The sequence below is a fragment of the Sander vitreus genome, unplaced genomic scaffold (assembly GCF_031162955.1).
Source record: "Sander vitreus isolate 19-12246 unplaced genomic scaffold, sanVit1 ctg232_1, whole genome shotgun sequence".
Taxonomy (NCBI): domain Eukaryota; kingdom Metazoa; phylum Chordata; class Actinopteri; order Perciformes; family Percidae; genus Sander; species Sander vitreus.
The window spans coordinates 98,227-122,840 of NW_027595411.1; the positions used below are offsets into that span (position 1 = coordinate 98,227).

Sequence of the window (24,614 nt, forward strand, 5' to 3'; positions counted from 1 at the left end):
GTACAGATTAAGTAGGCAGTTAAAGCCGGTACAAAGTGAGGTGTAAGTAAGTCGATGGAATAGATAATCTATAACAATGCTGAGAAGTAGTAAAGAGTCAGAATACAGTTAGTGCAAATTAAATTGTGGTCAAGATAGTGTTGTGGATCCAGTGTTCAGTTATAACTAGGGCTGTCAAACAATTCATTTTTTTTAATCGCGATTAATCGCATATTTTATTACATGATTAAAATTCTATTATTTTGCATTTCAGAACAGTTTTTAAGTCCATATTAACAATCGAAAGCCATTCTTACCAGAGGATCTTAACTGGGAATCAAATGAATGCAAAGAAAGTGACTTTATGAACTTGATTTTAAGATTTGTAATTATTTATATACTGTAACAAAAGAAAAATGTGTGAATCTGTCATTATTACACAGTTCCTCCAAGTACCTAACTAAAAACTAAAGATCCCTATCCTTACTAGAGTCAATCTAGTGTTTAGTAACTCCTAAATATTTTTTATTACTCACTGACGTCCAGTGATCACCGGTTAATGAGACAGAGTTTGGACTCTGCAGCAGTTCCAGTGTGGCTGCTTTCTCCGTGTCCCACCGTGTGGGGCTGCTGTCCCCCCCGACGGCCATGAGACGGGTCAGAACATGCCAACCGTAGTACGTCTTTAAGACCCGAGTCCTCTACGATGCTGACAGGTCTGCAGTTAGTTGCCACCCGTTTCACAAGAGCTGTAGTAATTTTTTGGGATTTGGTTTCATCAACAGGTCGGCAAGTAGCACTCTCCAAAATAGTGCTTTGTCTGAGTGGGTAGCATGCTAGCAGGTAGCATCAACGTTAATAACTGTACTACTATGCTTAGCTCGTAGCTGGTAGCTCCAGCTTGATGTGCTTCAGTGATATTTTAATTCAGCTTTACACAACGTGCATATGGTTTAGACTTGTCTACGAGGCGTCAGGAGTTTAGGAAAATAAAAAGCTCCATTCAGAGTTATTGCTGCTGTGTTTCTCCATCATGCTGCAGCCTGCAGCAGCAGGATGTGTTAGGAGGAAGTGGCAGCTTGATGAGAAGTAACGGTGCTGCAAAGGGTCAAAATAGTAGCTGTTAGGCACCACGCCAAGCCCAGTGAAGTGTAAAATAAATTAAAGCTGCAAGCGAGCGGCATCGCGCCTCTGTGCGCGTCGGGGTTATTGCCGGACGCCGCTCCTTGTGGCCGTGCATTTGCGCGGCACTCAGACACTGCAAATCATCACCAATGAAAAGTGAAATCCCTGCTGAGTTCAATGATACCTCACACAATGGTCTACATCAAACGGGTCATTAGTTATAAAAGGGGACATGGCTACATCATAGGGTGCGGGTCAAACCATCACCAATTAAAAAGGAACTCTGCTGAGTTCAATGATACCTCACACAAGACTCTACCTTAAATGGGTCACCAATTATGAAAGGGGGCGTGGCTTGAGCATAGGGGGTGGCCAAACCATCACCAATGAAAAAGGAAGTCTCTGCTGAGTTCAATGACACCTCACACAAGGGTCTACCATAAACGGTTCAAATGTTATGAAAGGGGGCGTGGCCTGAGTACGTGGGCGTGGCTAAGGTATAGGGGCCGGCTCAGTATCACATGAAGACCACACCTTATAAGTTTCATGTAAATCGGATGATGCTTGTCATATAAGGCAGATTTCCTGTTTCCAGCGGGGGGGCTATGACCAACAGTAAATATTTGCCTGTAGATGTCCTCAGACCTGGACCCTTGTCAATCGTGAGAAATTTCGGGCAGATACGACAACGTACACAACAATTTCTTTGTTCATCGCTAAACACTCAAAATGGCCGCCCCGCCACGGCCACGCCTTATGACGAAAAGTTTTTCTTTTAATAGCTTTTCATCTTTAACATCTTAAGATGGCACAGACCAAATTAGAAGCTGATTGGATGAAATCTCTAGGAGGAGTTCGTTAAAGTACGACATGTGGAAATGGCCAAAATTGCACTAATTTCGAACTTTGAAATCAAAATGGTGGACTTCCTGTTGGGTTTAGGGTATGGCTCCAATGACGTTTCTTGTACGTCTTGACATGATACATATGTGTACCAAGTTTTGTGAGTCTACGATAAACGCACTGCAGGGGCTCAATTTTTATATCATTGTAGGGGTGCTAGCGAGCCATTTTTGTGCGCCTGTTCCCAAAACCCTTAAAATACGTAAACTTTCACCAGACTTGATGCGACCGCCAATTTTGATGAGTTTTTGAATATGTTAAGCCCCTCAAAAAGCCAGTTCATTTGACGTAATAATAATAATAATTCCTTCAGTTTCAATAGGGCCTTCGCCGCTCGGGCCATAATTAATAAATGCCGGCATGCGATTAATGTGATTTAAAAAAATGAATCGCATTGCGTCGGCCCTTAATCGCATCGCGATTAACGCGATAACACTGACAGCCCTAGTTATAACGCAGTATATATAAATAGAACAGAACAGGAAGGAAGGGAAGGAGTGGTAGCCACTCACTCATTCACTGTGCAATAACTTAATAATCTACTCACATACATACCTGGACACTCTAACTGCTACTTTATGATAAATGTCATTTATTTAGTCACTGTATAATAACACAATGTCATACACAGTCCTATATAGTTATCTTTATGTATCTGTAGTTAATTGTTTTTTTACTGTTTGTTTACTTTTTGTTTACTTCCTATATTTAGCTAAAAGTTTATTGTTATTGTTATTCTTATACTGTATTTTTCTATACTGTATTTTTTATACCTCTTTATTTTCTATACAAGTGTTCTGTAAGTTGCTGAAATCTGCTGCTGGAAATCTAATTTCCTTGCAGGAGTCATCCCAAAAGGATCAATAAAGAGAAGTCTTAAGTCTAGATAGTCTCTATGAATGCTGAGAAGTAGTGAAGTCAATATACAGTTAGTGCAAGATGTAGTCTAGTTAGTGATGTGGATCAGTAATAACACAGTAAACAAGAACAGTCTGTCAAAATGCTGAATATAGTAAAGAGGCAATTACAGTTAGTGCAAATATTTGCCTAGGTAGTGAGGTAGAAACATGAATGACACAGTATACATGAAAAGGGTTAGTAGACAGTGGGATAGGGTATATTATATATATATATATATATATATATATATATATATATATATATATATATATATATATATATATATATATATATACCATCTACAGAAAGGTCTTTATTACATGCCTTTAAACTGGGTGAATACAGTTATTATAGTGATTCATTACATGTCATTTAGCTGACGCTTTTATCCAAAGCAACTTACTCTTGCTATATATGTCAGAGGATGCACGTCTCTGGAGCCACTAGGGGTTAAGTGCCTTGCTCAGGGACACATTGGTTGATGTATCACAGTGGGATTCAGAACTCGTCTCTCTGTTGTTTCTGTCGTATGGAGACTTTGCTAGCTCGTGTTTTATTCTTCCTCCCTGCAGGCGGTGTCCATCGTGGGCGAGGAGGTGTTCAGCTTCAAACTCTCGTTGTTTCCGGGGGCGACGCTGGGCGACGGTTACAGCGACACGTCCAGGACGGACGGGAAGCTGACGCTGCGTCTGGGATGCATCCAGATCGTCTACCTGCACAAGTTCCTCATGTCACTGCTGGTCAGCTATCACACAGTGATATATGCACTTATATAGATATCCTTCGACACGTATATATACATATTTATAAGTCATATACATATCTAAACTTTATATACATATTTATACTTTATATAAATATACTTTACATACATATTTATACTATATATACATATTTATACTTTATATACTTTATATAAATATATATATATATATATATATATATATATATATATATATTAGGGGTGTCACGAGTTAGATTTGTTATCGAAAAATGGATTGAAATGAGCTTTTGATTTCGACTATTGAAATCAGAGAGATTGTTTCTCTCACTACCCGCCTACTTGCGCTTGTCTGACGAAAACAACAACAGACAGCTACTGTAGCCTCACTGCTGGCAGAGATGCTCACTGGTCTCTGAGCTGGAGTCCACATGTCCAGCAGTTTTGTATGGGTCTGATGTTTTTTAAGACAAAGCTTCTGATGAACTGCACAGCAGCTGCTGGAGCCTCAACATGTCTATAGTCCTCTCTTACTTAGGAAGGTTATAGGTTACACAGGGAGAGGAAAAACATTCAGCTCCAAAAAATAAAGATGGTTCACGAGTCCCGCATCTTGAGTCTCAAGTCAAGTCTGAAGTCACTGTGTCTGAAGTCTGGCTAGTCCACCCAGCATTCCTGGATGGGAGTAAAACGTGCTCTGGTTTATTGGCATTTCTTTAAACCAATCACAATAATCGTGGGCGGGGCTAAGCTCCGGATGGAGCCACGGTGCCTCTGCTAAATAGTCTCAGGAAGGAACTTGTTTTGGTGGAACATGTGTACGTTCAAAAGTAGTTTTAGTCAGAGGGACAGATAGTCTAGCTAGCTGTCTGGATTTACCCTGCAGAGATCTGAGGACCAGTTAACCATAGTCCGGTTCTCAAACTCCCCATTTCTGATGGTTGGTAGCATGCGTTAGCTTAACGTCAGCCTGCAGCGGCTCTTTTCCAAAAAAACACTGCCGGAGTCGAACATGATGGTGAAACAACAGAACTTCCCTGAAGTTACTGTGTGGCAACATTTTGCCTTCCTGTGAGTGAGTTATGGAAACAAACGTACAAAAGGTAAAGCATGTGGGTTCCGACGGGACTCCATGATGCATTCAGGTGCACCTTGTTGAACTCAAAAAGTTGTTTCAAACTTCCCTTCAGCTAGTGGCTCTTTTTGTGGTGTTGCCATTGCTGTCCCTGCTGAAAAGAAAAGTTTAAATTGAACCGTGATACCCCTAAAATACACAGTTCAAAGGTATAGTAAGCAATGTTAATTCAATACACATTTTGTCAAATTCAGTGATTATCTCCACACAGTCATATAGCTCTCTATTTTCTGTGCGCTGAAAGGCAACCCAGTGTTAATGCACAGCCCTGGGTCAGGGCTAGCCCTGGCTCTGGAGTTTGTTGTGTTTCCTGTTGCATGCTTCTCTATTTCCAGTTTCTTGTGTCTCATGTTTGCCGTCTTGTCTTTGATGTCTTCTGTTCTTTCAGGCTTCTTTTAGCTTTCAGTCTGCTGATGAGGTACAGCTCCCAGCCTGCATCTCTCTACTGCCCCACACGTCCCGCTTTAGCTTCACTCAGCTTCAGTCCACCTTAACCTCAGCTTCAGTCCACCTTAAACTCAGTGTTATTTAATGTGCATCGTCTTTATAAATAAATAAATGACAGATGAATCTTGAGTCTGGGGTACTACAGCACTGGTCTGAAAAACAGCAACAAAAACCTGAAAAGTTTAAAGTCTTTCCGTCTGAGCACAACCCCAGTTATCACAGCTCACTTCCTCCATCAGTGCTTTGCTGCTCATGGTCATCATCACTGCCCCCCGCCCCCCCCCCTCACAGTCACATGACCTCTGCCTGTGTAACATCACTTCCTCCTTCAAAATTAACTTCATATTTTGTTTCAAAAACTTCAACAACAAAACGTTGAACGAAAAGCCAGCACTGATGTCGCTGCGTTCAGGAATATTGTTATTCCTACAATTATTGATTCATAAATATCTTATGTTTATTTTCAGAAGATGTTCTTCGTCCTTACTAGTGGAGCAGATAAGTGACATTTTTTAGGGAAACATTTTTTCTTGGAATAATGTCACGTTTCATGCATGTTTTTTCATATTATTTCTCTAAATACCACAAAAGACTCTCAAAACACAGACTAGATATGTATGTGACATCCTCATAGTTAATCAAACAGGATTCAAAGGTAAAAACCTTGAAATATGTCCCATGAGTAAAATTATGTGGCAAGATACATGTTTTCCAATGCCTGAAATGGCGGCCATCTTGGAAAATGGCAGCCATTTTGAAATATCAAGTGGCTAACATTATTTTTCAAATGATTGGCCCCAGAGGGATAACCACACCAAATTTGGTGCTTGCATCGACTTGTGTACGATTTCCCCCCTTATCTGCCCCACTACGTTTTCTAAAAACCCAGCTGATATGTAAAAGCAGAAACATATTTGTGATGCAGTTGTTTTATTATGTTATTAGAGTCAGTCGGAGCTTCATATTCTCCATCTGGAGTTTCTGAAACAGAAATGACGGCGTGGCAGTGAACGCCTCCCATTGGCTCCTTCATGGTGTTTCTCTCCGAGCCTTCTGCTGCGTTCCAGGCAGCCCGTAACTCGTGTTTTCACCACCTTCTCCCCGTGAAAGAGCCCTGGAACGGCATCAAACCCACACACACACACACACACACACACACACACACACACACACACACACACACACACACACACACACACACACAGACACACACATCAACAACAATGGCGCCCACTGTTGATGCTGTACAGACGCCAGTGATTAACGGTGAGAAATAGAAATAAATAGACATAAATAGGCAACGTAAAGTAATTCCGTACATTGTAATCAAAACAATACACATACAATTGTGTACTACTACAGGTTATGTTTATTAAATGAAGCCCAAAATATGTCACCGACTAGAAATCGCTAGTATCAGCTAGCGCTAGCCAACGTCAACATTAGGTAGCTGCTAGCTAACGCCAACGCTAGCTAGAAGGGTTTGTGGTGACTTTGCCTGGAACGCTACCAAGTCGTGAGTCGGGACTTGAAGTTGTAAGTTACGGGCTAAACATGGTGTCTGGAACGCAGCCTTCGCCGCGTGTCTCTGTGTTTGTCGTCTCACTCTGGATTTCTTCCTCCAGATGTTCGTGGATAACTTCCAGACCGCTAAAGAAGCTCTGAGCGCAGCCACGGCTCAGGCGGCCGAGAAGGCGGCATCCAGTGTGCGTGGTTTCGCACAGAAGAGTTTCCGTCTGTCCATGGACATCAGGCTGAAAGCTCCGCTCATCATCATCCCCCAGTCCTCCAGCTCCCAGAATGCACTTGTGATGGACCTGGGTCTGATCACGGTGGGTAACAGCTTCTCTCTGCTGCCGGCTGAAGGCTTCACTCTGCCTGCCGTGGTGGACAAGATGGACGTCAAGCTGACTCAGCTCAAACTCTCCAGGTATCCAACCTCTGACTGCCACGCAGTACATACAGTACACCAGTAAAGGCTTCTGAACCAAAAACTAGCCAATCAGCAGTTAGTATGAACGGTCCGTGGACAGTAAAGGATGAGTCTGTGTTACCTTATGTGACAGAAATCTATATGCATTTACCCATTATGTCTGACAATTTGATAAACAACAAAACAATTATATTATACTTGAGTAAGTTAAACCCCAGCTAACAAAACTGTTTAAAAATAATGTTAATATTTTAATAAATAACTCCGACTCTCATATTCAAGTTTATGTTCTGCTTGTTCAACGCTTGTTTGGTAAATTGCTCTTAAACACATTCAGTGACGATTTGAATCGCTATTTCTATTCTGAGTTCGTAACATGTTGGTGCTGGTGATTGTCCTTTGGGGCTGGCTAAAACCTCTTTTTGGGGGGGGGTGCGCCAACAACGTCTCTATGCAGGAAACACCTGCCAATCATAGAAGACCAGCTCTGTGTGACGTGACCCGGAGCCGAGAGTGTTCAGAACAGTTGGAATTCTGAACCTTCAAGCTTTTCTGTCTCTGAAATGCAATGACCTCATTATTTGAATTTTTATTTGTTTTGGCCACGTTTAACATGAAAATACGACGTTATAACCTTATAGATATGACATAAAATTAGGGCTGTCAAAATAACGCGTTAATTTCAATTAATTAATCTGAGAAAAAATAACGCGTTAAAAATAAAACATGACTAGGGTTGGGTATCTTATACCTGTGCTAAATCGATACTTTTCAAACAGTGCCTGAACCGAAATATATATAATATATTTGTAATGTGTATAATATAAAATATAAAAAAAGGAGCACAAAACGACAGTTGGCGACATTAAAGAACGGCTTGTTTATTGCTGATATGGTCAAAATTATATGATTGATTAACAATGTAATAACCATAACTTATAACAATAACTTATTTCACCAGTGATTGCTGGTAAATGACAAAAACAAGCACCAGATGGGAAAAGGGTATTTTACAATAACTTTGAATGCACCACAAGGCTGGCGAGTTTCAAGTGAAAGCACCGTCAGTGTTGTTTTTCAGACAACGGCAGCTGCAGTCAGACTGTTACGTCTCGGTGTTGGAATCCTCTCCAGGAAATACAGTCACACTTTACACCGCTCAACGTTAGCTGTTTAATCCAGCTACTAGCTAACGGTAACGTAACGTCCTGTGCAGCGATGCTTCAGGCACCGAAATGAGGTACCGAAATGTTCCTTCTTATTCGGTCTCGTTACTGCCGTACCCAACCCTAGAAATGACTCAAACTGCTTAATGGATTAGTTTAATATTTGACAACTAATCCATTAATCTTTGCAGCGCTAGTACAAACAGATTGATTACCTCTGCTACTCTTTATAGAAAACACATTGGATAAACAGAATTATATGTCAAGTTTCCCATTTGGGATAATAAAGTGACTGAATAAAACATAGAAACTGTGAAAAGGATAAAGTGAGCTCTGGTGTTTCCTGTTTTGGTGTCTGAATGCACCAACAGGAAGTTCCTCTAAGCTGCATTAAAACGTGTTGATGACCCACAGAAAGCCGATACATTCTTGGTGTTATTTAACATTCAACATCAAACTATTCCCATGTTTCCACACTACTTACCTTCTTCTTACCCATTTAAGCCAACGATCCAGTGGGGATTCAGCTTTTCAGCATTCACAGTATTTTCTCTCCTGAAATGTTAAATGATGTTTTTAGGACCACGCTGACTCCGCGGGCCTCCTCCCACCTCGACATCGAGATCCTGCAGCCAATCAACTTGGAGCTTTCCGTCACCAGGAACCTGTCTACATCCTGGTTCACCAGGATCCCCGGAGTCCAGGTCCAGGGAGAGCTGCGCTCCCTTAATGTACGTATCACATGCTTCTTGCTTTCTAAACTGTGACTCAGCAGTTTTTCAGAGTTATGGTCCGTGTCCACAGACAGCTTCCCATTCATTGTCTCTGTAAGCAGCTTGGCAATGAATTCTGGGAAAACTAAAATCAGAGAATGTTTCCTAACGAGCCGCCATGTTTTGAAATCCGGTAGCGGATAATCAGGGGGTGGAGCCTGTTTTCAAAGTAAAGTACAGCAAAGTGTGGTGTTCCTCAGAGTGACTCAGCAGTTTTTTGGTACAGTAAATTGTGGTGTTCTTCAGATAAGTCTGGGCGAGGAAGACCTTGCGGTGCTGATGAAGATCCTGGTGGAGAACATCGGGGAGGGAAGCAGAGAGCTCAGCAGGGACGTCACCAAACACACCGCTCAAGGTAACTTCCCCCAGTGCATCATGGGAAATCTAACTTTAAAGACTCAGTATGTGCTGACATCCATTTAGGAGTACTTAGTATTTAGGGTACATTTAGGATACATTTAGGGTACATTTACGATACATTTAGGGTACATTTAGGGTACATTTATGAGACATTTAGGGTACATTTAGGAGACATTTAGGGTACATTTGTGGTACATTTCGGATACATTTAGGGTACATTTAGAGACATTTAGAGACATTTAGGGTACATTTAGGAGACATTTAGGGTACATTTAGAGACAGAGACATTTAGGAGACATTTAGGGTACATTTGTGGTATATTTCAGATACATTTAGGGTACATTTAAAGACAGAGACATTTAGGAGACATTTAGAGACAGAGACATTTAGGATACATTTAGAGACATTTAGGGACATTTTGGGACATTTAGAGACATTTAGGAGACATTTAGAGACATTTAGAGGACTGAGATAATGTAGAAGAGGACTGAGATAATGTAGAAGAGGGATGAGATAAAGAAGAGGACTGAGATGAGATAGAAGAGGACTGAGATGAGATAGAAGAGGACTGAGATGAGACAGCCATGAATAAATCCATATTGTAATGTGTTGTTCTCCCAGAGAAGCAGCAGGTGGAGGTGTTTCCTGGCGGAGAGTCGGCCTCCACTAACGGAGCTCCGACTGAAAACACCGTTAACGTTCTGCTCCATTTTGAAATCAAAGAGGTAAGAAACCCTAAAATACCTTTCCTGTCCCAAACATGGACCCATACTGACGCGTTCTCTACGTAGGAATCATTCGTCCTGATAAACGTTCCTCCAACATGGCTTCATCCAGCTGATTCTTCTCTTTCCTCTTTCCTGTTTCCTGTTTCCTGTGCAGGTGTATCTGATTGATCTGTTTCCTGTGCAGGTGTTGCTGATTGATCTGTTTCCTGTTTCCATTTACCTGTGCAGGTCTGTCTGATTGATCTGTTTCTTGTTTCCTGTGCAGGTGTTGCTGATTGATCTGTTTCCTGTGCAGGTGTAGCTGGTTGATCTGTTTCCTGTGCAGGTGTTGCTGATTGATCTGTTTCCTGTTTCCTGTTTCCTTTGCAGGTGTAGCTGGTTGATCTGTTTCCTGTGCAGGTGTAGCTGATTGATCTGTTTCCTGTTTCCTGTGCAGGTGTAGCTGGTTGATCTGTTTCCTGTGCAGGTGTTGCTGATTAATCTGTTTCCAGTTTCCTGTTTCCTGTGCAGGTGTAGCTGGTTGATCTGTTTCCTGTGCAGGTGTAGCTGATTGATCTGTTTCCTGTTTCATGTGCAGGTGTAGCTGGTTGATCTGTTTCCTGTGCAGGTGTTGCTGATTGATCTGTTTCTCTTTACCTGTGCAGGTGTAGCTGATTGATCTGTTTCCTGTGCAGGTGTTGCTGGGTGATCTGTTTCCTGTTTCCTTTACCTGTGCAGGTGTAGCTGGTTGATCTGTTTCCTGTTTCCTGTGCAGGTGTTGCTGGGTGATCTGTTTCCTGTTTCCTGTGCAGGTGTAGCTGGTTGATCTGTTTCCTGTTTTCTGTGCAGGTGTTGCTGGTTGATCTGTTTCCTGTTTCCTGTGCAGGTGTAGCTGATTGATCTATTTTCTGTTTCCCTTTACCTGTGCAGGTGTTGCTGATTGATCTGTTTCCTGTTTCCTGTGCAGGTTGCTGATTGACCTGTTTCATGTGCAGGTGTAGCTGGTTGATCTGTTTCCTGTTTCCTGTGCAGGTGTTGCTGACCCTGAAGAAGCCCAGAGAGCAGAGTGAGTTTCCGTTCCTCGTCTTTCAGGTCGCTCACCTCGGCATCAACACGGAAGTGAAGGAGTACGACACGATGGCCACCACGTTCATCGACCAGATCACCTTGAAGTGTCTGGAGTTCAAAGGTCACCGCCTCTCTTCGTTATGGAACCTTAAACTGTTTCTGTGTTTATGCATTATGGAAATCAAGATATTTAAATAATGTTGTGGTTTCCTGTTGGTTCAGACTCAAGTGGCGAGCCGCTGTGTCTCATCAGCTCGTCTGTGGAGTACGGAGCTGAACTGCTCAAAGTGCAGTACTTCAAGGTGACCGACCGTCTAATATTAATATTCATATCTGATTCATATTCATATTTGATCACCTGTTGAGATGCGTAGCGGTGCTGTCATCTGTCAGAGCTGAGAATCAAACGGAGTGTGATTTCCTATTTGTGATTTCCCGTTTGTGATTTCCCGTTTGTGATTTCCTGTTTCCTCAGGCCGACCGCTCAGCGCCAGACTTCTCCTCCGCTTACAACAACACGGAGCAGATGATCAACGTCAGTGATCACACATAATACATACATACATACATAATACATATATATATATATATATATATATATATATATATATATATATATATATATATATATATATATACATACATAATACATATAGATAAATAATACATATAGATACGTACATATATATATATATATATATATATATATATATATATATATATACATACATAATACATATAGATACGTACATATATATATATATATATATATATATATATATATATATATATATACATACATAATATATATATATATATACACAAACATAATACGTACATATTTATATATATATATATACATACATAATACATATAGATACATACATATATATATATATATATATATACATATACATACATAATATATATATATATATACACAAACATAATACATATATATATATATACAAACATAATACATACATATATATACATACATAATACATACATAACATACATACTGTCTGTCTGTCTGTCTCTCTGTCTGTCTCTTTCTGTCTCTCTGTCTCTCTGTCTGTCTCTCTCTGTCTCTGTCTCTCTGTTTGTCTCTCTGTCTCTTTGTCTGTCTCTGTCTCTTTCTGTCTGTCTCTGTCTCGCTGTCTGTCTCTCTCCAGGTGATGTTTACGTCTCTGGACCTTCTGCTCCACACCGAGGCTCTGCTGTCAGCCATCAACTTCCTGTCGGCAGCGTTGGCGTCTCCGGAGAGAGACATCAGACCCAAGACAGAGGACAGGACGGTGTCGGCCAGGTCCAGTCAGTACAACACACACATATACACACACACACACACACACACACACACACACTCAGACACACACACACACACACACACACACACACTCAGACACACACACACACACACACACACACACACACACACACTCAGACACACACACACACAGACATACACACACACACTCAGACACACACACACACACACACACACACACACACACTCAGACACACACACAGTCTGAAACTGTGCGACTGTGTTTAACGTGTCGTTGTTTCCTGGCAGCCGCCGTGACATCACCTGCTAAGAGTGACGTCATCGACCTTAAGGTGATGATGTCACTGGGAGCCTTCAACGTGCTGGTGTGTGACCAGAGCTGCAACATGGCTGACATCAAGATCCAAGGTTCCCAATCTTTATACCCAGTATCCGTTTCTGTCTGCCCGCACTATTCTCCACACCAGCCCTCGGTTACCTTGGTTACCTCGCTGACCTTGGTTACCTCACTAACCTTTTTCAACAATGTTGTTGCTTTTTACCACGTTTTGGTGCTTTTTGTTACGTTTCTTGGCGCTTTTTTCAGCAATTTTGTGGCTGTCATATGACGTTTTTCGCTTTTTTGTCGCTTTTTACAACCCTGTTTTTTGTCCTGCAGGGATTGTGATGCTTGTGTCTGCCCTGTTTTCTGTCCTGCAGGGATTGTGACGCTTGTGATGCCCTCTTTTCTGTCCTGCAGGGGTTGTGATGGTTGTGTCTGCCCTCTTTTCTGTCCTGCAGGGTTCCATGGCTCTCTGCTGATGCAGGGGCCCCAGACTCACATCTCCGCCCGCCTCAGAGACTTCATCGTTCTCAACGTCGATCCCAAAAGCATCCACAAGAAGGTCAGTGAGTCAGGGTTAGGTTCTGCAGTTGTGTGATTCAGATCACCTTTGATCAGAAAACGTATTAAGTCTCTGCCATCGATCCATTCATCACATCAACACTGATCTCACTGATTTCACAGATGTTTATCCAGACTGATAGATGTATCTCTGATAGATGTATTTCTGATGTTTGTGTCCTCCAGGCGATCTCCATCGTGGGTGACGAGGTGTTCAGCTTCTCCATGAGTCTGACTCCCAACGCCACAGACGGCGCCGGCTATGCCGACATGTCCAAAACTGACGGCAGAGTTAAGCTGAACGTTGGCTGCATCCAGGTGGTCTACCTGCACAAGTTCATCATGGCTCTGCTGGTGAGTGACGGCAACAAATGTCAACAAAAATGTCTTAATATTTGAAGAAAAAGTCTTAATATTTCACAAAAAGGTCTTAATATTTCAACAAAAAGTTCTTAATATTTCAACAAAAAAGTCTTAATATTTCACAAAAAAGTCTTAATATTTCAACAAAAAAGTCTTAATATTTGAAGAAAACGTCTTAGTATTTCAACAGAAAAGTCTTAACATTTCACAAAAAAGTCTTAATCTTTGAAGTTTGTAATTTTATTTGATTAGTTTGTAAGTTTATTTGATTAGGACAATGCACATTAATCAACATTTATGTAAATGCGCCAGTGTTTTCAACAATTTTCAACTGTAGTCCTAATTACCCAGCATGCATGTCTTTATGGTGGGAAGAAACCAGAGCACCCAGAGGAAACCCACGCAAACACTGAGCCACCATGCTGCCTAGCAAAAAGTCTTAATATTTCAACAAAAAAGTCTTAATATTTCAACAAAAAAGTCTTAATATTTTAAGAAAAAGTCTTTACCATCAGGAAGGGCTTTGGACCTCTTCTTGCCATTCAAAAGAAAGTCTTGGATTTAGATTTAGGAGTCAAAACTGTTCTGTACCTAATGTCATTCCTGTTTTTGTCTTTTCATTCAGAACTTTACCAACAACTTCCAGACCGCTAAAGAAGCTCTGAGCGCAGCCACGGCTCAGGCGGCCGAGAAGGCGGCGTCCAGCGTGCGTGACTTCGCCCAGAAGAGTTTCCGTCTGTCCATGGACATCAGGCTGAAAGCGCCGCTCATCATCATCCCCCAGTCCTCCAGCTCCCAGAATGCACTTGTGATGGACCTGGGTCTGATCACGGTGGGGAACAGCTTCTCTCTGCTGACCGTCGACGGATGCCCGCTGCCGGCCGTCATCGACAACATGGACGTCCAGCTGACGCAGCTCAAACTCTCCAGGTCAATTAGATTCAGACCACAAACAGCACAAAACACATACCCTTCACCACACCCCCACATCATCGCATCCCCTTCACCATACCCCCACATCATCACATACCCTTCACCATACCCCCCACATCATCACATACCCTTCATCATACCCCCACATCATCACATGCCCTTCATCATACCCCCACATCATCACATACCCTTCACCATACCCACATATATCACATACCCTTCACCATACCCCCACATCATCACATCCCCTTCACCATACCCCCACATCATCACATACCCTTCAACATAAGATTTTCTATGGGGTTGAGATCTAGAGACTGGCTAGGCCACTCCAGGATCTTGAAATGCTTCTTACGAATCCACTCCTTCGTTGCCCGGGCGGTGTGTTTGGGATCATTGTCATGCTGAAAGACCCAGCCACATTTCATCTCCAATGCCCTTGCTGTGCTCAGAATGAGAGGGGGAAACACCAGAGCAGGGGGAATGAGAGGGGGGAAACACAAGAGCAGTGGGAATGAGAGGGGGAAACACCAGAGCAGGGGAAATGAGAGGGGAGAACACCAGAGCAGGGGAAATGAGAGGGGAGAACACCAGAGCAGGGGGAATGAGAGGGGGAAACACCAGAGCAGGGGGAATGAGAGGGGGAAACGTAGCAGAAGATATCTGAAAAGTAATCACATTTTATTGTAACTGTGACTCAGGACCTGTCTGTTCTTATTGTAACTGTGTCTCAGGACCTTTCTGTTCTTATTGTAACTGTGACTCAGGACCTGTCTGTACTTATTGTAACTGTGACTCAGTACCTGTCTGTACTTATTGTAACTGTGTGTGTGTCTCAGGACCTGTCTGGACTCGGGCTCGGAGCGAGCCGGCACCGAGCTGCTGGAGCCGGTCAACCTGCAGCTGAAGGTCCAGAGGAACCTGGCAGCTTCCTGGTACAAGAAGATGGTCGCCATGGAGATCAACGGGGATCTGAAGCCCATGAAGGTAGGAAGAGCACACACACACACACACACACACACACACACACACACACACACAAACGCACACTTGCGCGCGCACACACACACACACACATAGACACACACATACACTCACGCACACACACACTCACGCATAAGCACGCACAGACACACACACACACACACGCACACACACACACACACACACACACACACACTCACGCATCAGCACGCACACTCACACACAAGCACACACACACACACACACACACACTCACGCACACACACTCACGCACAAGCACACACAGACACACACACACACACACACACACACACACACACACACACACACACACTCTCTGTCTCAGCTTCTAACCCACCTGAGAGTGACAACTGTTTCTAACAGCTCTGTTTCTGTTTCTGAACCAGTCAACATGCCCCCCCCCAAAGGTACACGGTGTTCCCCCGTACTGTTGAATCTATAGATCTAGAACCCTCCAAATAAGACACAGTTTAATTGTGCCGTGTTGGGTTTTCCTTGGTACTTAAAGGAGCACGTCGGCTTATTGGGACTTTGTCTTATTCCCTGTATCCCCCAGAGTAAGATAAGTCCATATATACCCTTCTCATCTCCGCTAGCCTAGCTTAGCACAGATCCTGGAGGTAACCGGCTCCATCTAGCCTAGCTTAGCACAGATCCTGGAGGTAACCGGCTCTATCTAGCCTAGCTTAGCACAGATCCTGGAGGTAACCGGCTCCATCTATCTTAGCTTAGCACAGATCCTGAAGGTAACCGGCTCCATCTAGCCTAGCTTAGCACAGATCCTGGAGGTAACCGGCTCCATCTTGCCTAGCTTAGCACGGATGCTGGAGGTAACCGGCTCCATCTATCTTAGCTTAGCACAGATCCTGAAGGTAACCGGCTCCATCTAGCCTACTGCTCCCAATAAGTTACAAAATAACGCCAACATGTTCCTATTTACATGTTGTGATTTGTATAGTCACAGCGTGTACAAATAACAAGGTCACATGACACACAGCCATCTTCTAACCGTATACATACTGGGAACTATATTCTCAGAAAGGCGAAGATGCTTGCAGCACCTGAGAAGCCCCGTGGTTAGAGTAGAAATGCTTTACCTCAAGCTAGGCTAGTTGGAGCCGGTTACCTCCAGGATCTGTGCTAAGCTAGGCTAGCGGTGGGGCTGTCCGACAGAGTTACAACACGCACGGAGATGAGAAGGGCATGGACTTATCTAACTCTGGGGGATACGGTGAATAAGACAAAGTCCCAATAAGTCATCGTGTTCCTTTAAACACATAGCACTACACCCCTTCCCCTGGTTACACATTAGGCTAGCAGTTTCCCCTGATCCCAGTGTTTATGCTAAGCTAGGCTAACCACATATCTGTACTGGACACTCTGGGCCAGATGTACTAACGCTTTTGTGCCAACTTCAGGCGTATTTGTTTCGCAACGTGCCCGTAAAAGTAGGCCGCACTGAGGTAAAAGCGCAGACTGCCTGTCGCGGGAACTGAAAATGGCAAATTGTGCTTTTTCGTGTCATGCATATGTATTCGCGGGAGGGTGAAGGAGAAAGTGGGAGTTTCCCATAAAGAGATGGGAGGGGAAGCGTAAAGTTCGCCTAATTATGTATTCCACTTTATGTACAAAAACCGCTGTGACAGCGCGCCTCTATTTTGCGGTGAAAATTCTCCACCTCTTAAAAGCAGGTGTAAACCAGGAAGTGGGTTTCCTGGCATATGCCTCCTGGTGAAATGGCAGCAGTGATCTGAGCCAGATGGAGACATAGGCCAAGGAGACGAGCTGAACAAGGATCACACTTTTTCAGTTGAGTGAACAGGAAATCATTACGCGTTACAGATTAAGCAGCCATGTAATATTACAGTTACTGGAAGAAATCAAAGATGACATCATATCTCCGACTCAGCGTTCACATTCCATTCCAACAGCTATTAAACTCCTCGCTACGTTACACATATTGGCATCAGGATCATTTCAAACAGTCCTAGCATCAGCAGTGTGAATATCTCAGTCTGCACTCAGCCATATCATAGCAACAGTACTTAACACTTTGCTACAGCACAATTTCCGGTGTAGTGGGCGGAGAAAGGCGCTGATTACCTGATGAACTGCAGGCTTGGTAAATACGACGTAAGCTGAAGGATCACAGCGTGCACTTTCTGCGGGTTGGCCATGGCGCTGATAACGCCATGTTCTCAAATGTACGTACATTTGGCCCTCAGTGAGGAAACCTCTGGAGAGAGATCAGTAATCAGTCAGCTGCTCTCTGTATCCGTCCTGCAGGTGGAGCTGAGTCAGGACGACCTGGCGGTGCTGCTGAGGATCCTGACGGAGAATCTGGGCGAGGCCGGCGGTCTGGACCCCCCCGTCCCGAGACAGGACTCCGCTCTGCAGCTCCGAACAGCCGGAGCCCCCCCCACAGGTCTTCATATCGTATAACACTAATATCCACATAGCTTCTGATTCTAATTAACGGAAGTGAGATTAGTTTTCTCTTTCTGATTATTTCCGTTCTGCTTGCTGTGTTTTCTGTTTTCAGGAGATGGTGGGAAACCCGCTGTGAGCAGTGATGAAGACGAGGAGGAAGCTCTGGTGACGATGCAGTTTAACTTCAACATCAAGTCTCTGGCTCTGGTTCTGTACAGCAACGACCCCAAACAGGTCCGTCCTGTTCTGCAGGGTTCTGTATGTATTTCCTTCTGATGTACCCAGAAACCGTTGATGGCCAGCTTTTTCACTTGTCTTTTTTACCTTGTTGCTGTGAAATGTTTCTCCACTGGAGCAGTTGGGGTTAAGGGCCTTGCTCAAGAGCACCTCAGTGGTGGTGATGAGGGAGGGACAAGCGCTGCTCTTTCACTTTCCCCACCCAGATTTTATCCTGCCGGTCTGGGGATCGATTGCCTGTCCCAAGATCGCTTCCTTAACCCCCTAGGCCACCACTGCCCATAATAACCAGAACCTCTAACCCGATTTATTTTCGCGATATCACAAGATCATGTCAAAATTCATTAGTTTTAAAGATCTCTTGTAGACCTGGATGTTTGCCAGAGGTGTTCTGTATTGTCGCAGCTTAAACTCAGTATGGAGAGCATGTTTAGTGTCACCGATGGACAGAGTTTTCCTGAGTCCAGATAAACTGTAAAAGCCATACTGTTATCTTTTCTGCTGTTTGTCAGTGTTACATATTTCCACCAACTGCAGAAAAACTGCGGATCAGCTTCGCTGCGTGTCGGCTCCGTGCTCCGCCGTCCTTCAATACCCACTAGGTCTGGATTTGTTGTGGAACGGCTGCGGCCATGACTGACAGCTGAAGTCATTAGGACCCACGAGATCTCCCAAATTCACATGTGATCGCGCAATATAACAGGATGTAGTTACTATAAACAGAACCACAAAACCAACAACAGTTTGTTTCCATCCAAAGGAGTAGAGGGAAACAACTCTGTGCTGACCTGCTGAAATATGATCTGCTGTGAGCACGGTGTATTTTATTTTGAAAATTAACCAGATGTTTTGTTTTTGTTTCTGTGCTCAACTTCCTGTCCCGCACTATTTGCCGTGTGCTGAATTTCTACAGAGCTCTCCAGCATCTGGCAAAAATAGAAGCTCTGCGTATCTGCTCCGGAGGGCTGCGGATCACCGGAGCTGTGCCGGAGTCGGAACGCAGCCGTGGAAATACACACACTGACTTTAATGGAAACCTAATGACTCCACCACCACTCCGCAGTTATATTTTCAGTTATATTTTCATATTTCAGATATTTAAGAGAGAGACTGAAGAGAGAGAGCAGTATGTGGTGGAGAGAGCTAGAGAGAGACTGAAGTTAGAATGGAAGTCCAGAAAGTTGTTTCTATGCAGAAGATACACCGTCTCATCTCATTGGTGGAAACAGACAGCTTTCAGAACGGAGAAAGTGAAAGTTTACATCGTCTCGACCAGAATCTTTGGTCTGAACTGGATTTTAGACTCCAAACTGGGATCAGCACTGCAGTTGTTGGGTCTTGTGTCTGATTGTGGTTCAGTTCCCTGCAGCATTGGGTCTGATTGTGGTTCTGTTCCCTGCAGTGTTGGGTCTGATTGCGTTTCTGTTCCCTGCAGCTTGCAGGTCTCCAGCACCAGCAGAACCTCCGTCTGGGTGAGTTGGCGCTTCATCAGCTGAAGACTTCAGGGAAGATCCTGACGGACGGCAGCGTGGAGGTAACCACCGTCCTCAGCGGCTGCACGCTGGACGACCTGAGGACCGGCATGGAGCGGGTCACCTCACGGTAAAATTATATTTTGGCTTTTCCAATAAATCACACATTATTTATAATTACATTCATATATGAATTATTTTCTGGATACATTAAGAGCAAAACCCAGTTTCACCGTGTTAACAGATTATTTTCTATAAAAGAAAACTGATACTAATGTGGTCTGTACTAAACCCCTGAAACCTGTGTGTGTTTATGTCTGTTAAAGGTCCTATGACTTGCTGCTTTTTGGATGCTTTTATATAGGCCTTAGTAGTCCCCTAATACTGTATCTGAAGTCTCTTTTATATAGACCTTAGTGGTCCCCTAATACTGTATCTGAAGTCTCTTTTATATAGACCTTAGTGGTCCCCTAATACTGTATCTGAAGTCTCTTTTATATAGACCTTAGTGGTCCCCTAATACTGTATCTGAAGTCTCTTTATATAGGCCTTAGTGGTCCCCTAATACTGTATCTGAAGTCTTTTATATAGACCTTAGTGGTCCCCTAATACTGTATCTGAAGTCTCTTTTATATAGACCTTAGTAGTCCCCTAATACTGTATCTGAAGTCTCTTTTATATAGGCCTTAGTAGTCCCCTAATACTGTATCTGAAGTCTCTTTTATATAGACCTTAGTGGTCCCCTAATACTGTATCTGAAGTCTCTTTTATATAGACCTTTGTGGTCCCCTAATACTGTATCTGAAGTCTCTTTTATATAGACCTTAGTGGTCCCCTAATACTGTATCTGAAGTCTCTTTTATATAGACCTTTGTGGTCCCCTAATACTGTATCTGAAGTCTCTTTTATATAGACCTTAGTGGTCCCCTAATACTGTATCTGAAGTCTCTTTTATATAGACCTTTGTGGTCCCCTAATACTGTATATGAAGTCTCTTTCCTGAAATTCAGCCATGGTCCAGAATTACAGCCACTAGAGCCAGTCCCACAATGACCTTTCCTTAGGATGTGCCATTTCTGTGACTGTAGCTTTAAATGCTATTGAGGAGGAGAGGGGGGGGGGGGGCAAGGGGGGGGGTGGGGGTGTGGCCTTGACCAATTGCCATGCTTCACTTGTTTTCAAGCCATGATGTCTCTCTCTCATGGGGGGGCCAGATTCTCTTGGCGGGCAAAGCAGAGAAAGGGGAGGTAACCTTTCCCCTTATGATATCATAAAGGGAAGATTCCAGATCGGCCCATCTGAGCTTTCATTTTCTCAAAGGCAGAGCAGGATACCCAGGGCTTGGTTTACACCTATCACCATTTCTAGCCGCTGGGGGAACGCATATTAATGTTATAAAACCTCATAAAGTGACATTTTCATGCCATGGGACCTTTAAATGTATGAATTCACCCTTTCCCTGCTGTGTTATGTCTCTGGCCGTGGCGTCAGGATGGTAGGTCGGCGAGACGAGGAATCCCCCGAGGCGATGATCGACGTGACGTACCGTCAGAGCGCTGCAGAGCGGGAGGTGGTGGCCGTCCTGCAGAAACTCTACCTGTGTGCCAGCGTGGAGTTCCTGATGGCCGTGGCGGACTTCTTCGTGCAGGCTCTGCCGCAGAGTCCGACCACTACTGCCGGCTCGGCAGCAAGCGACAGACTGCCGCTGAGACAGACCACCGAGCCTCGAGCCGATGCCAAGCCCGGTAAGACCCACAAATACAGTCAATGTTTCTGACCCGCTGACCCACAAACAGAGATTAGTTCATGTAAATGTAGCCTCAGACAGCCCTATTACAATCTCTCTAAGCTAAATGTTGTCTGAATGTTGTTTACGTTATGTCATGCCATTTAGCTGTCATGTTGTCTGAACGGTGTTTTCTCTGCGCAGCATCTGTGGTGCGGACCCGTCTGCGGGCAGTGGTTTTGGACCCGGAGGTTGTGTTCGTGGCGAGCCTGATGAAGGCCGACGCCCCCGCCCTCACCGCTTCCTTCCAGTGTGACGTCTCGCTGCAGAACGAGCCGGACGGCAGCCAGAACATGAGAGCCAACCTCAGGGAGTTAAAGGTCCTCGCCTGCCGCTTCATCCGGAACAAGGAGGACGATGCTTTCACCACCGTAAGTTCTATTTCATCCCTGCTGACCGCCAGAGGCGGTGCTTAAAGCACTGCACATTCCCTTCACGCATGTGCAGTTCGAGTATGTATACCAACAATGTCACTTGACCCAGGAGAGACTACAGTTTCTGGCGTCATCAGGGAAAGGAGCGTTTAGCTTCCCACTCCGGGTAGAAGTTGTTTTTCTTCGCTTTATATGACCTTCGTAGCTGTGTTTTCACCAAAGCTAACTATTTTACGGCGGTTTAGCAACCAAGTCCGATGAAGGCGGCGTCTGCGCCCCCCCGCTGCTGGTATTTATTGGTTCGACTTAATTTTTACTACTGATACTACTGATTATCGTTTTCACAGCGTCCCGTTTGTGCATCCTCTGCTGGGTTAGACGGCGTGCGTTAGACTTTTGTGACACTAGATGCTTTCCCTCCAGACGGTCTCGAGCCCCGGATCCTGTCTGTCGTCCCCCCAGGGCCCCTAGGGGACGGGGGGCCAGAGACTGAGGCCTCTGGGCCTGTTGTCGGTTACTTTTCCCATCAGCAGCTTCGTTGTTGGGCTGCTCATGCTCTGGACCCCTGGGTGGTTACCACCTTAACCCACGGGTACAGGCTCCAGTTCCAACGCTGCCCCCCCCTGCCTCTGGCCGGGCCAAAATGACCATCATCAGCGACCGAAAAACCCAAGGGCTGGACCAGGAGTTATCCGCCCTCCTGTAGGCTGTAGATCCTCTGTTGCACCCCAGAGGCTACTACTCAACATACTTCTACCTCATGTGGAGATCTAAACCAACTTGTCTCTCGATGGGACTCCCTTTCTGTATTTCACCCGGATGGGCGTGTTTTTTTCAGAAACAAAATATCTCTTCACACATTGCTCTGGGACAGACATTCAGGAAGCTGAGTTTGTTCTGAACATTTTGTTATGAAACACATGTGGATCAGTTATCAGCAAATACCCCTAAAATGTGAATTTAAGAAGAAATGTAGACATCGCGAAAATGCCCTTAGATAGACCTCGGAGTGTTAATTAGTCGAAAATCTGCAGACTTGTGCGTCTGCAGAGTCCGAGTAGTCCTGCTCATCAGTGTGACTCTGTCCAACAGGTGTTGAGACCCTGCTCGGTCACCATGGAGACCAAAACCCACCCCAACCAACCACTGAGCGGCTGTGTGACGGTAGAGGAAGTCATCGTCAAGGTAACGTCTTCCCTCACAGTTTTATGGATCTATTAAACAGATAATACTACTGAAAACAAGTAGATAAGAAAAATGTTTCACTTTCAGACCAAACTGGCTTGTTTACAACAATTTAGGCTACATCTGCACTGCTACGTTTTAAAAAAAAAAATTCTCTGGGTCAAACTGTCTGTGTTGTCGTCATCTTTGTTTGTTTTCTAAAACTTTATTTAGCATTTTTTAAGTAATGAAACTTTCCACAAGGCTCTGAAAGAAAAAAATCAAAGATAAGCACAGAATAGGAGAATAATAACTGGATCGGGCAGAGATAACACACTTCGTATCAGATAATCTTCTTTAACAACAGAAGCAATTTAGTCAGAGTTTTATGGATCTATAAAACACTTTAGGGCGTTTTCAAACTGACAGCCTTTAGTTCGGTTGAATCGAACTAGAGTTCATTTACCCCGCTGGTCCGGTTAGTTTGGGCAAGTGAGAACGTGGCAATCGAACTCTGATGCCCACCAAAAGCGACCAAACAAGCGTACTTGAAGAGGTGGTCTCGGTACGCTTTCAATCCAACTCTGGAGCAGTTCGTTTGTGGTGAGAACGTGATCCATACTCGAACCGCACCAACATGCAGCAGAGCAGCAAACTGTAGCAGCTTGCAGTGTTTCTATCACAGAAATAGACAGCGGTCAAGCTTCCCGTCCGTCACTCGTATCTCCGTGGTCAAACCAGCTGCCCTAAAGTTGGAGACAGATGCCGGCAGAGCAGAGCGAAGTCTCGGTGACCAGAGCAGACGTAGTAACGTCTCTCGCCAAACAATGTCTGATAATTTTAATGAAATGAGCTGGTTTGACCACTAGACCAGAACACAGGACCTTGTTCCTGTATTTACTTTCTTGCTCCCGCCCCCAGACACATCTGATCAATAAGTGGACTTTCTTGCCTGATTTGTAATGATGCATTTTGGTACGCATGGATTTTTCCAGGTGTGAAACCAAATCAAACCAAACCAAGAGCAAATCGCTCCAAGTTTACTAACTCACTGATTCGGACCAAAGCAAACAAACTACAGGTGTGACAACACCCTTAGACCAGTAGGTTGGATCTTTGAGTCAACTGTCTGTGTTGTCGTTCTCTCTGTTTGCATTTTTTAAGTTATGAAAAAAATGCTCCTTGGTACAGTAGGTGCTCTGGAAGAAGAAAAAAAGCTCAGAATAGGAGAATAAAAACCGGATTGGGTGGGGACAACACACTTCAGTATTATTACAGATAATCTTGAGTATAAGACAGAAGGAAAATAAATTATTCTGATACGATCCTCTTTGTGATGTCATCAGAATGAGTAACCAAAGAACAAAGAGCAGTTCCCGGTGGAAAACACTCCCCATCGGCGTGTCTGTGTCGAGAGATGGTCCGATACCATTTCTTCCTTCCCAATACCTTATAGGTA

At 44.0% G+C, this 24,614-nt stretch overlaps 1 protein-coding gene across 3 annotated transcripts in view; it reads left to right on the forward strand.

The window, feature by feature from the left end:
• Positions 1 to 24,614, forward strand: part of vps13c (vacuolar protein sorting 13 homolog C) — a 103,933-nt gene that overhangs the window by 32,273 nt on the left and 47,046 nt on the right. For 2 of the 3 annotated variants that reach the window (XM_078244399.1, XM_078244397.1), the window contains exons 32-51: positions 3,480 to 3,647; positions 6,836 to 7,140; positions 8,890 to 9,040; positions 9,329 to 9,437; positions 10,064 to 10,167; positions 11,182 to 11,338; positions 11,440 to 11,519; positions 11,693 to 11,752; positions 12,393 to 12,531; positions 12,797 to 12,916; positions 13,289 to 13,392; positions 13,578 to 13,745; positions 14,380 to 14,684; positions 15,527 to 15,674; positions 17,979 to 18,117; positions 18,235 to 18,380; positions 19,795 to 19,961; positions 21,323 to 21,576; positions 21,762 to 21,988; positions 23,084 to 23,176. In XM_078244399.1, coding sequence (XP_078100525.1) covers positions 3,480 to 3,647; positions 6,836 to 7,140; positions 8,890 to 9,040; positions 9,329 to 9,437; positions 10,064 to 10,167; positions 11,182 to 11,338; positions 11,440 to 11,519; positions 11,693 to 11,752; positions 12,393 to 12,531; positions 12,797 to 12,916; positions 13,289 to 13,392; positions 13,578 to 13,745; positions 14,380 to 14,684; positions 15,527 to 15,674; positions 17,979 to 18,117; positions 18,235 to 18,380; positions 19,795 to 19,961; positions 21,323 to 21,576; positions 21,762 to 21,988; positions 23,084 to 23,176 — 3,144 coding nt within the window. The remainder of the gene's footprint in view (positions 1 to 3,479; positions 3,648 to 6,835; positions 7,141 to 8,889; positions 9,041 to 9,328; positions 9,438 to 10,063; positions 10,168 to 11,181; positions 11,339 to 11,439; positions 11,520 to 11,692; positions 11,753 to 12,392; positions 12,532 to 12,796; positions 12,917 to 13,288; positions 13,393 to 13,577; positions 13,746 to 14,379; positions 14,685 to 15,526; positions 15,675 to 17,978; positions 18,118 to 18,234; positions 18,381 to 19,794; positions 19,962 to 21,322; positions 21,577 to 21,761; positions 21,989 to 23,083; positions 23,177 to 24,614) is intronic. The other variant, XM_078244398.1, reaches the window with a different exon arrangement.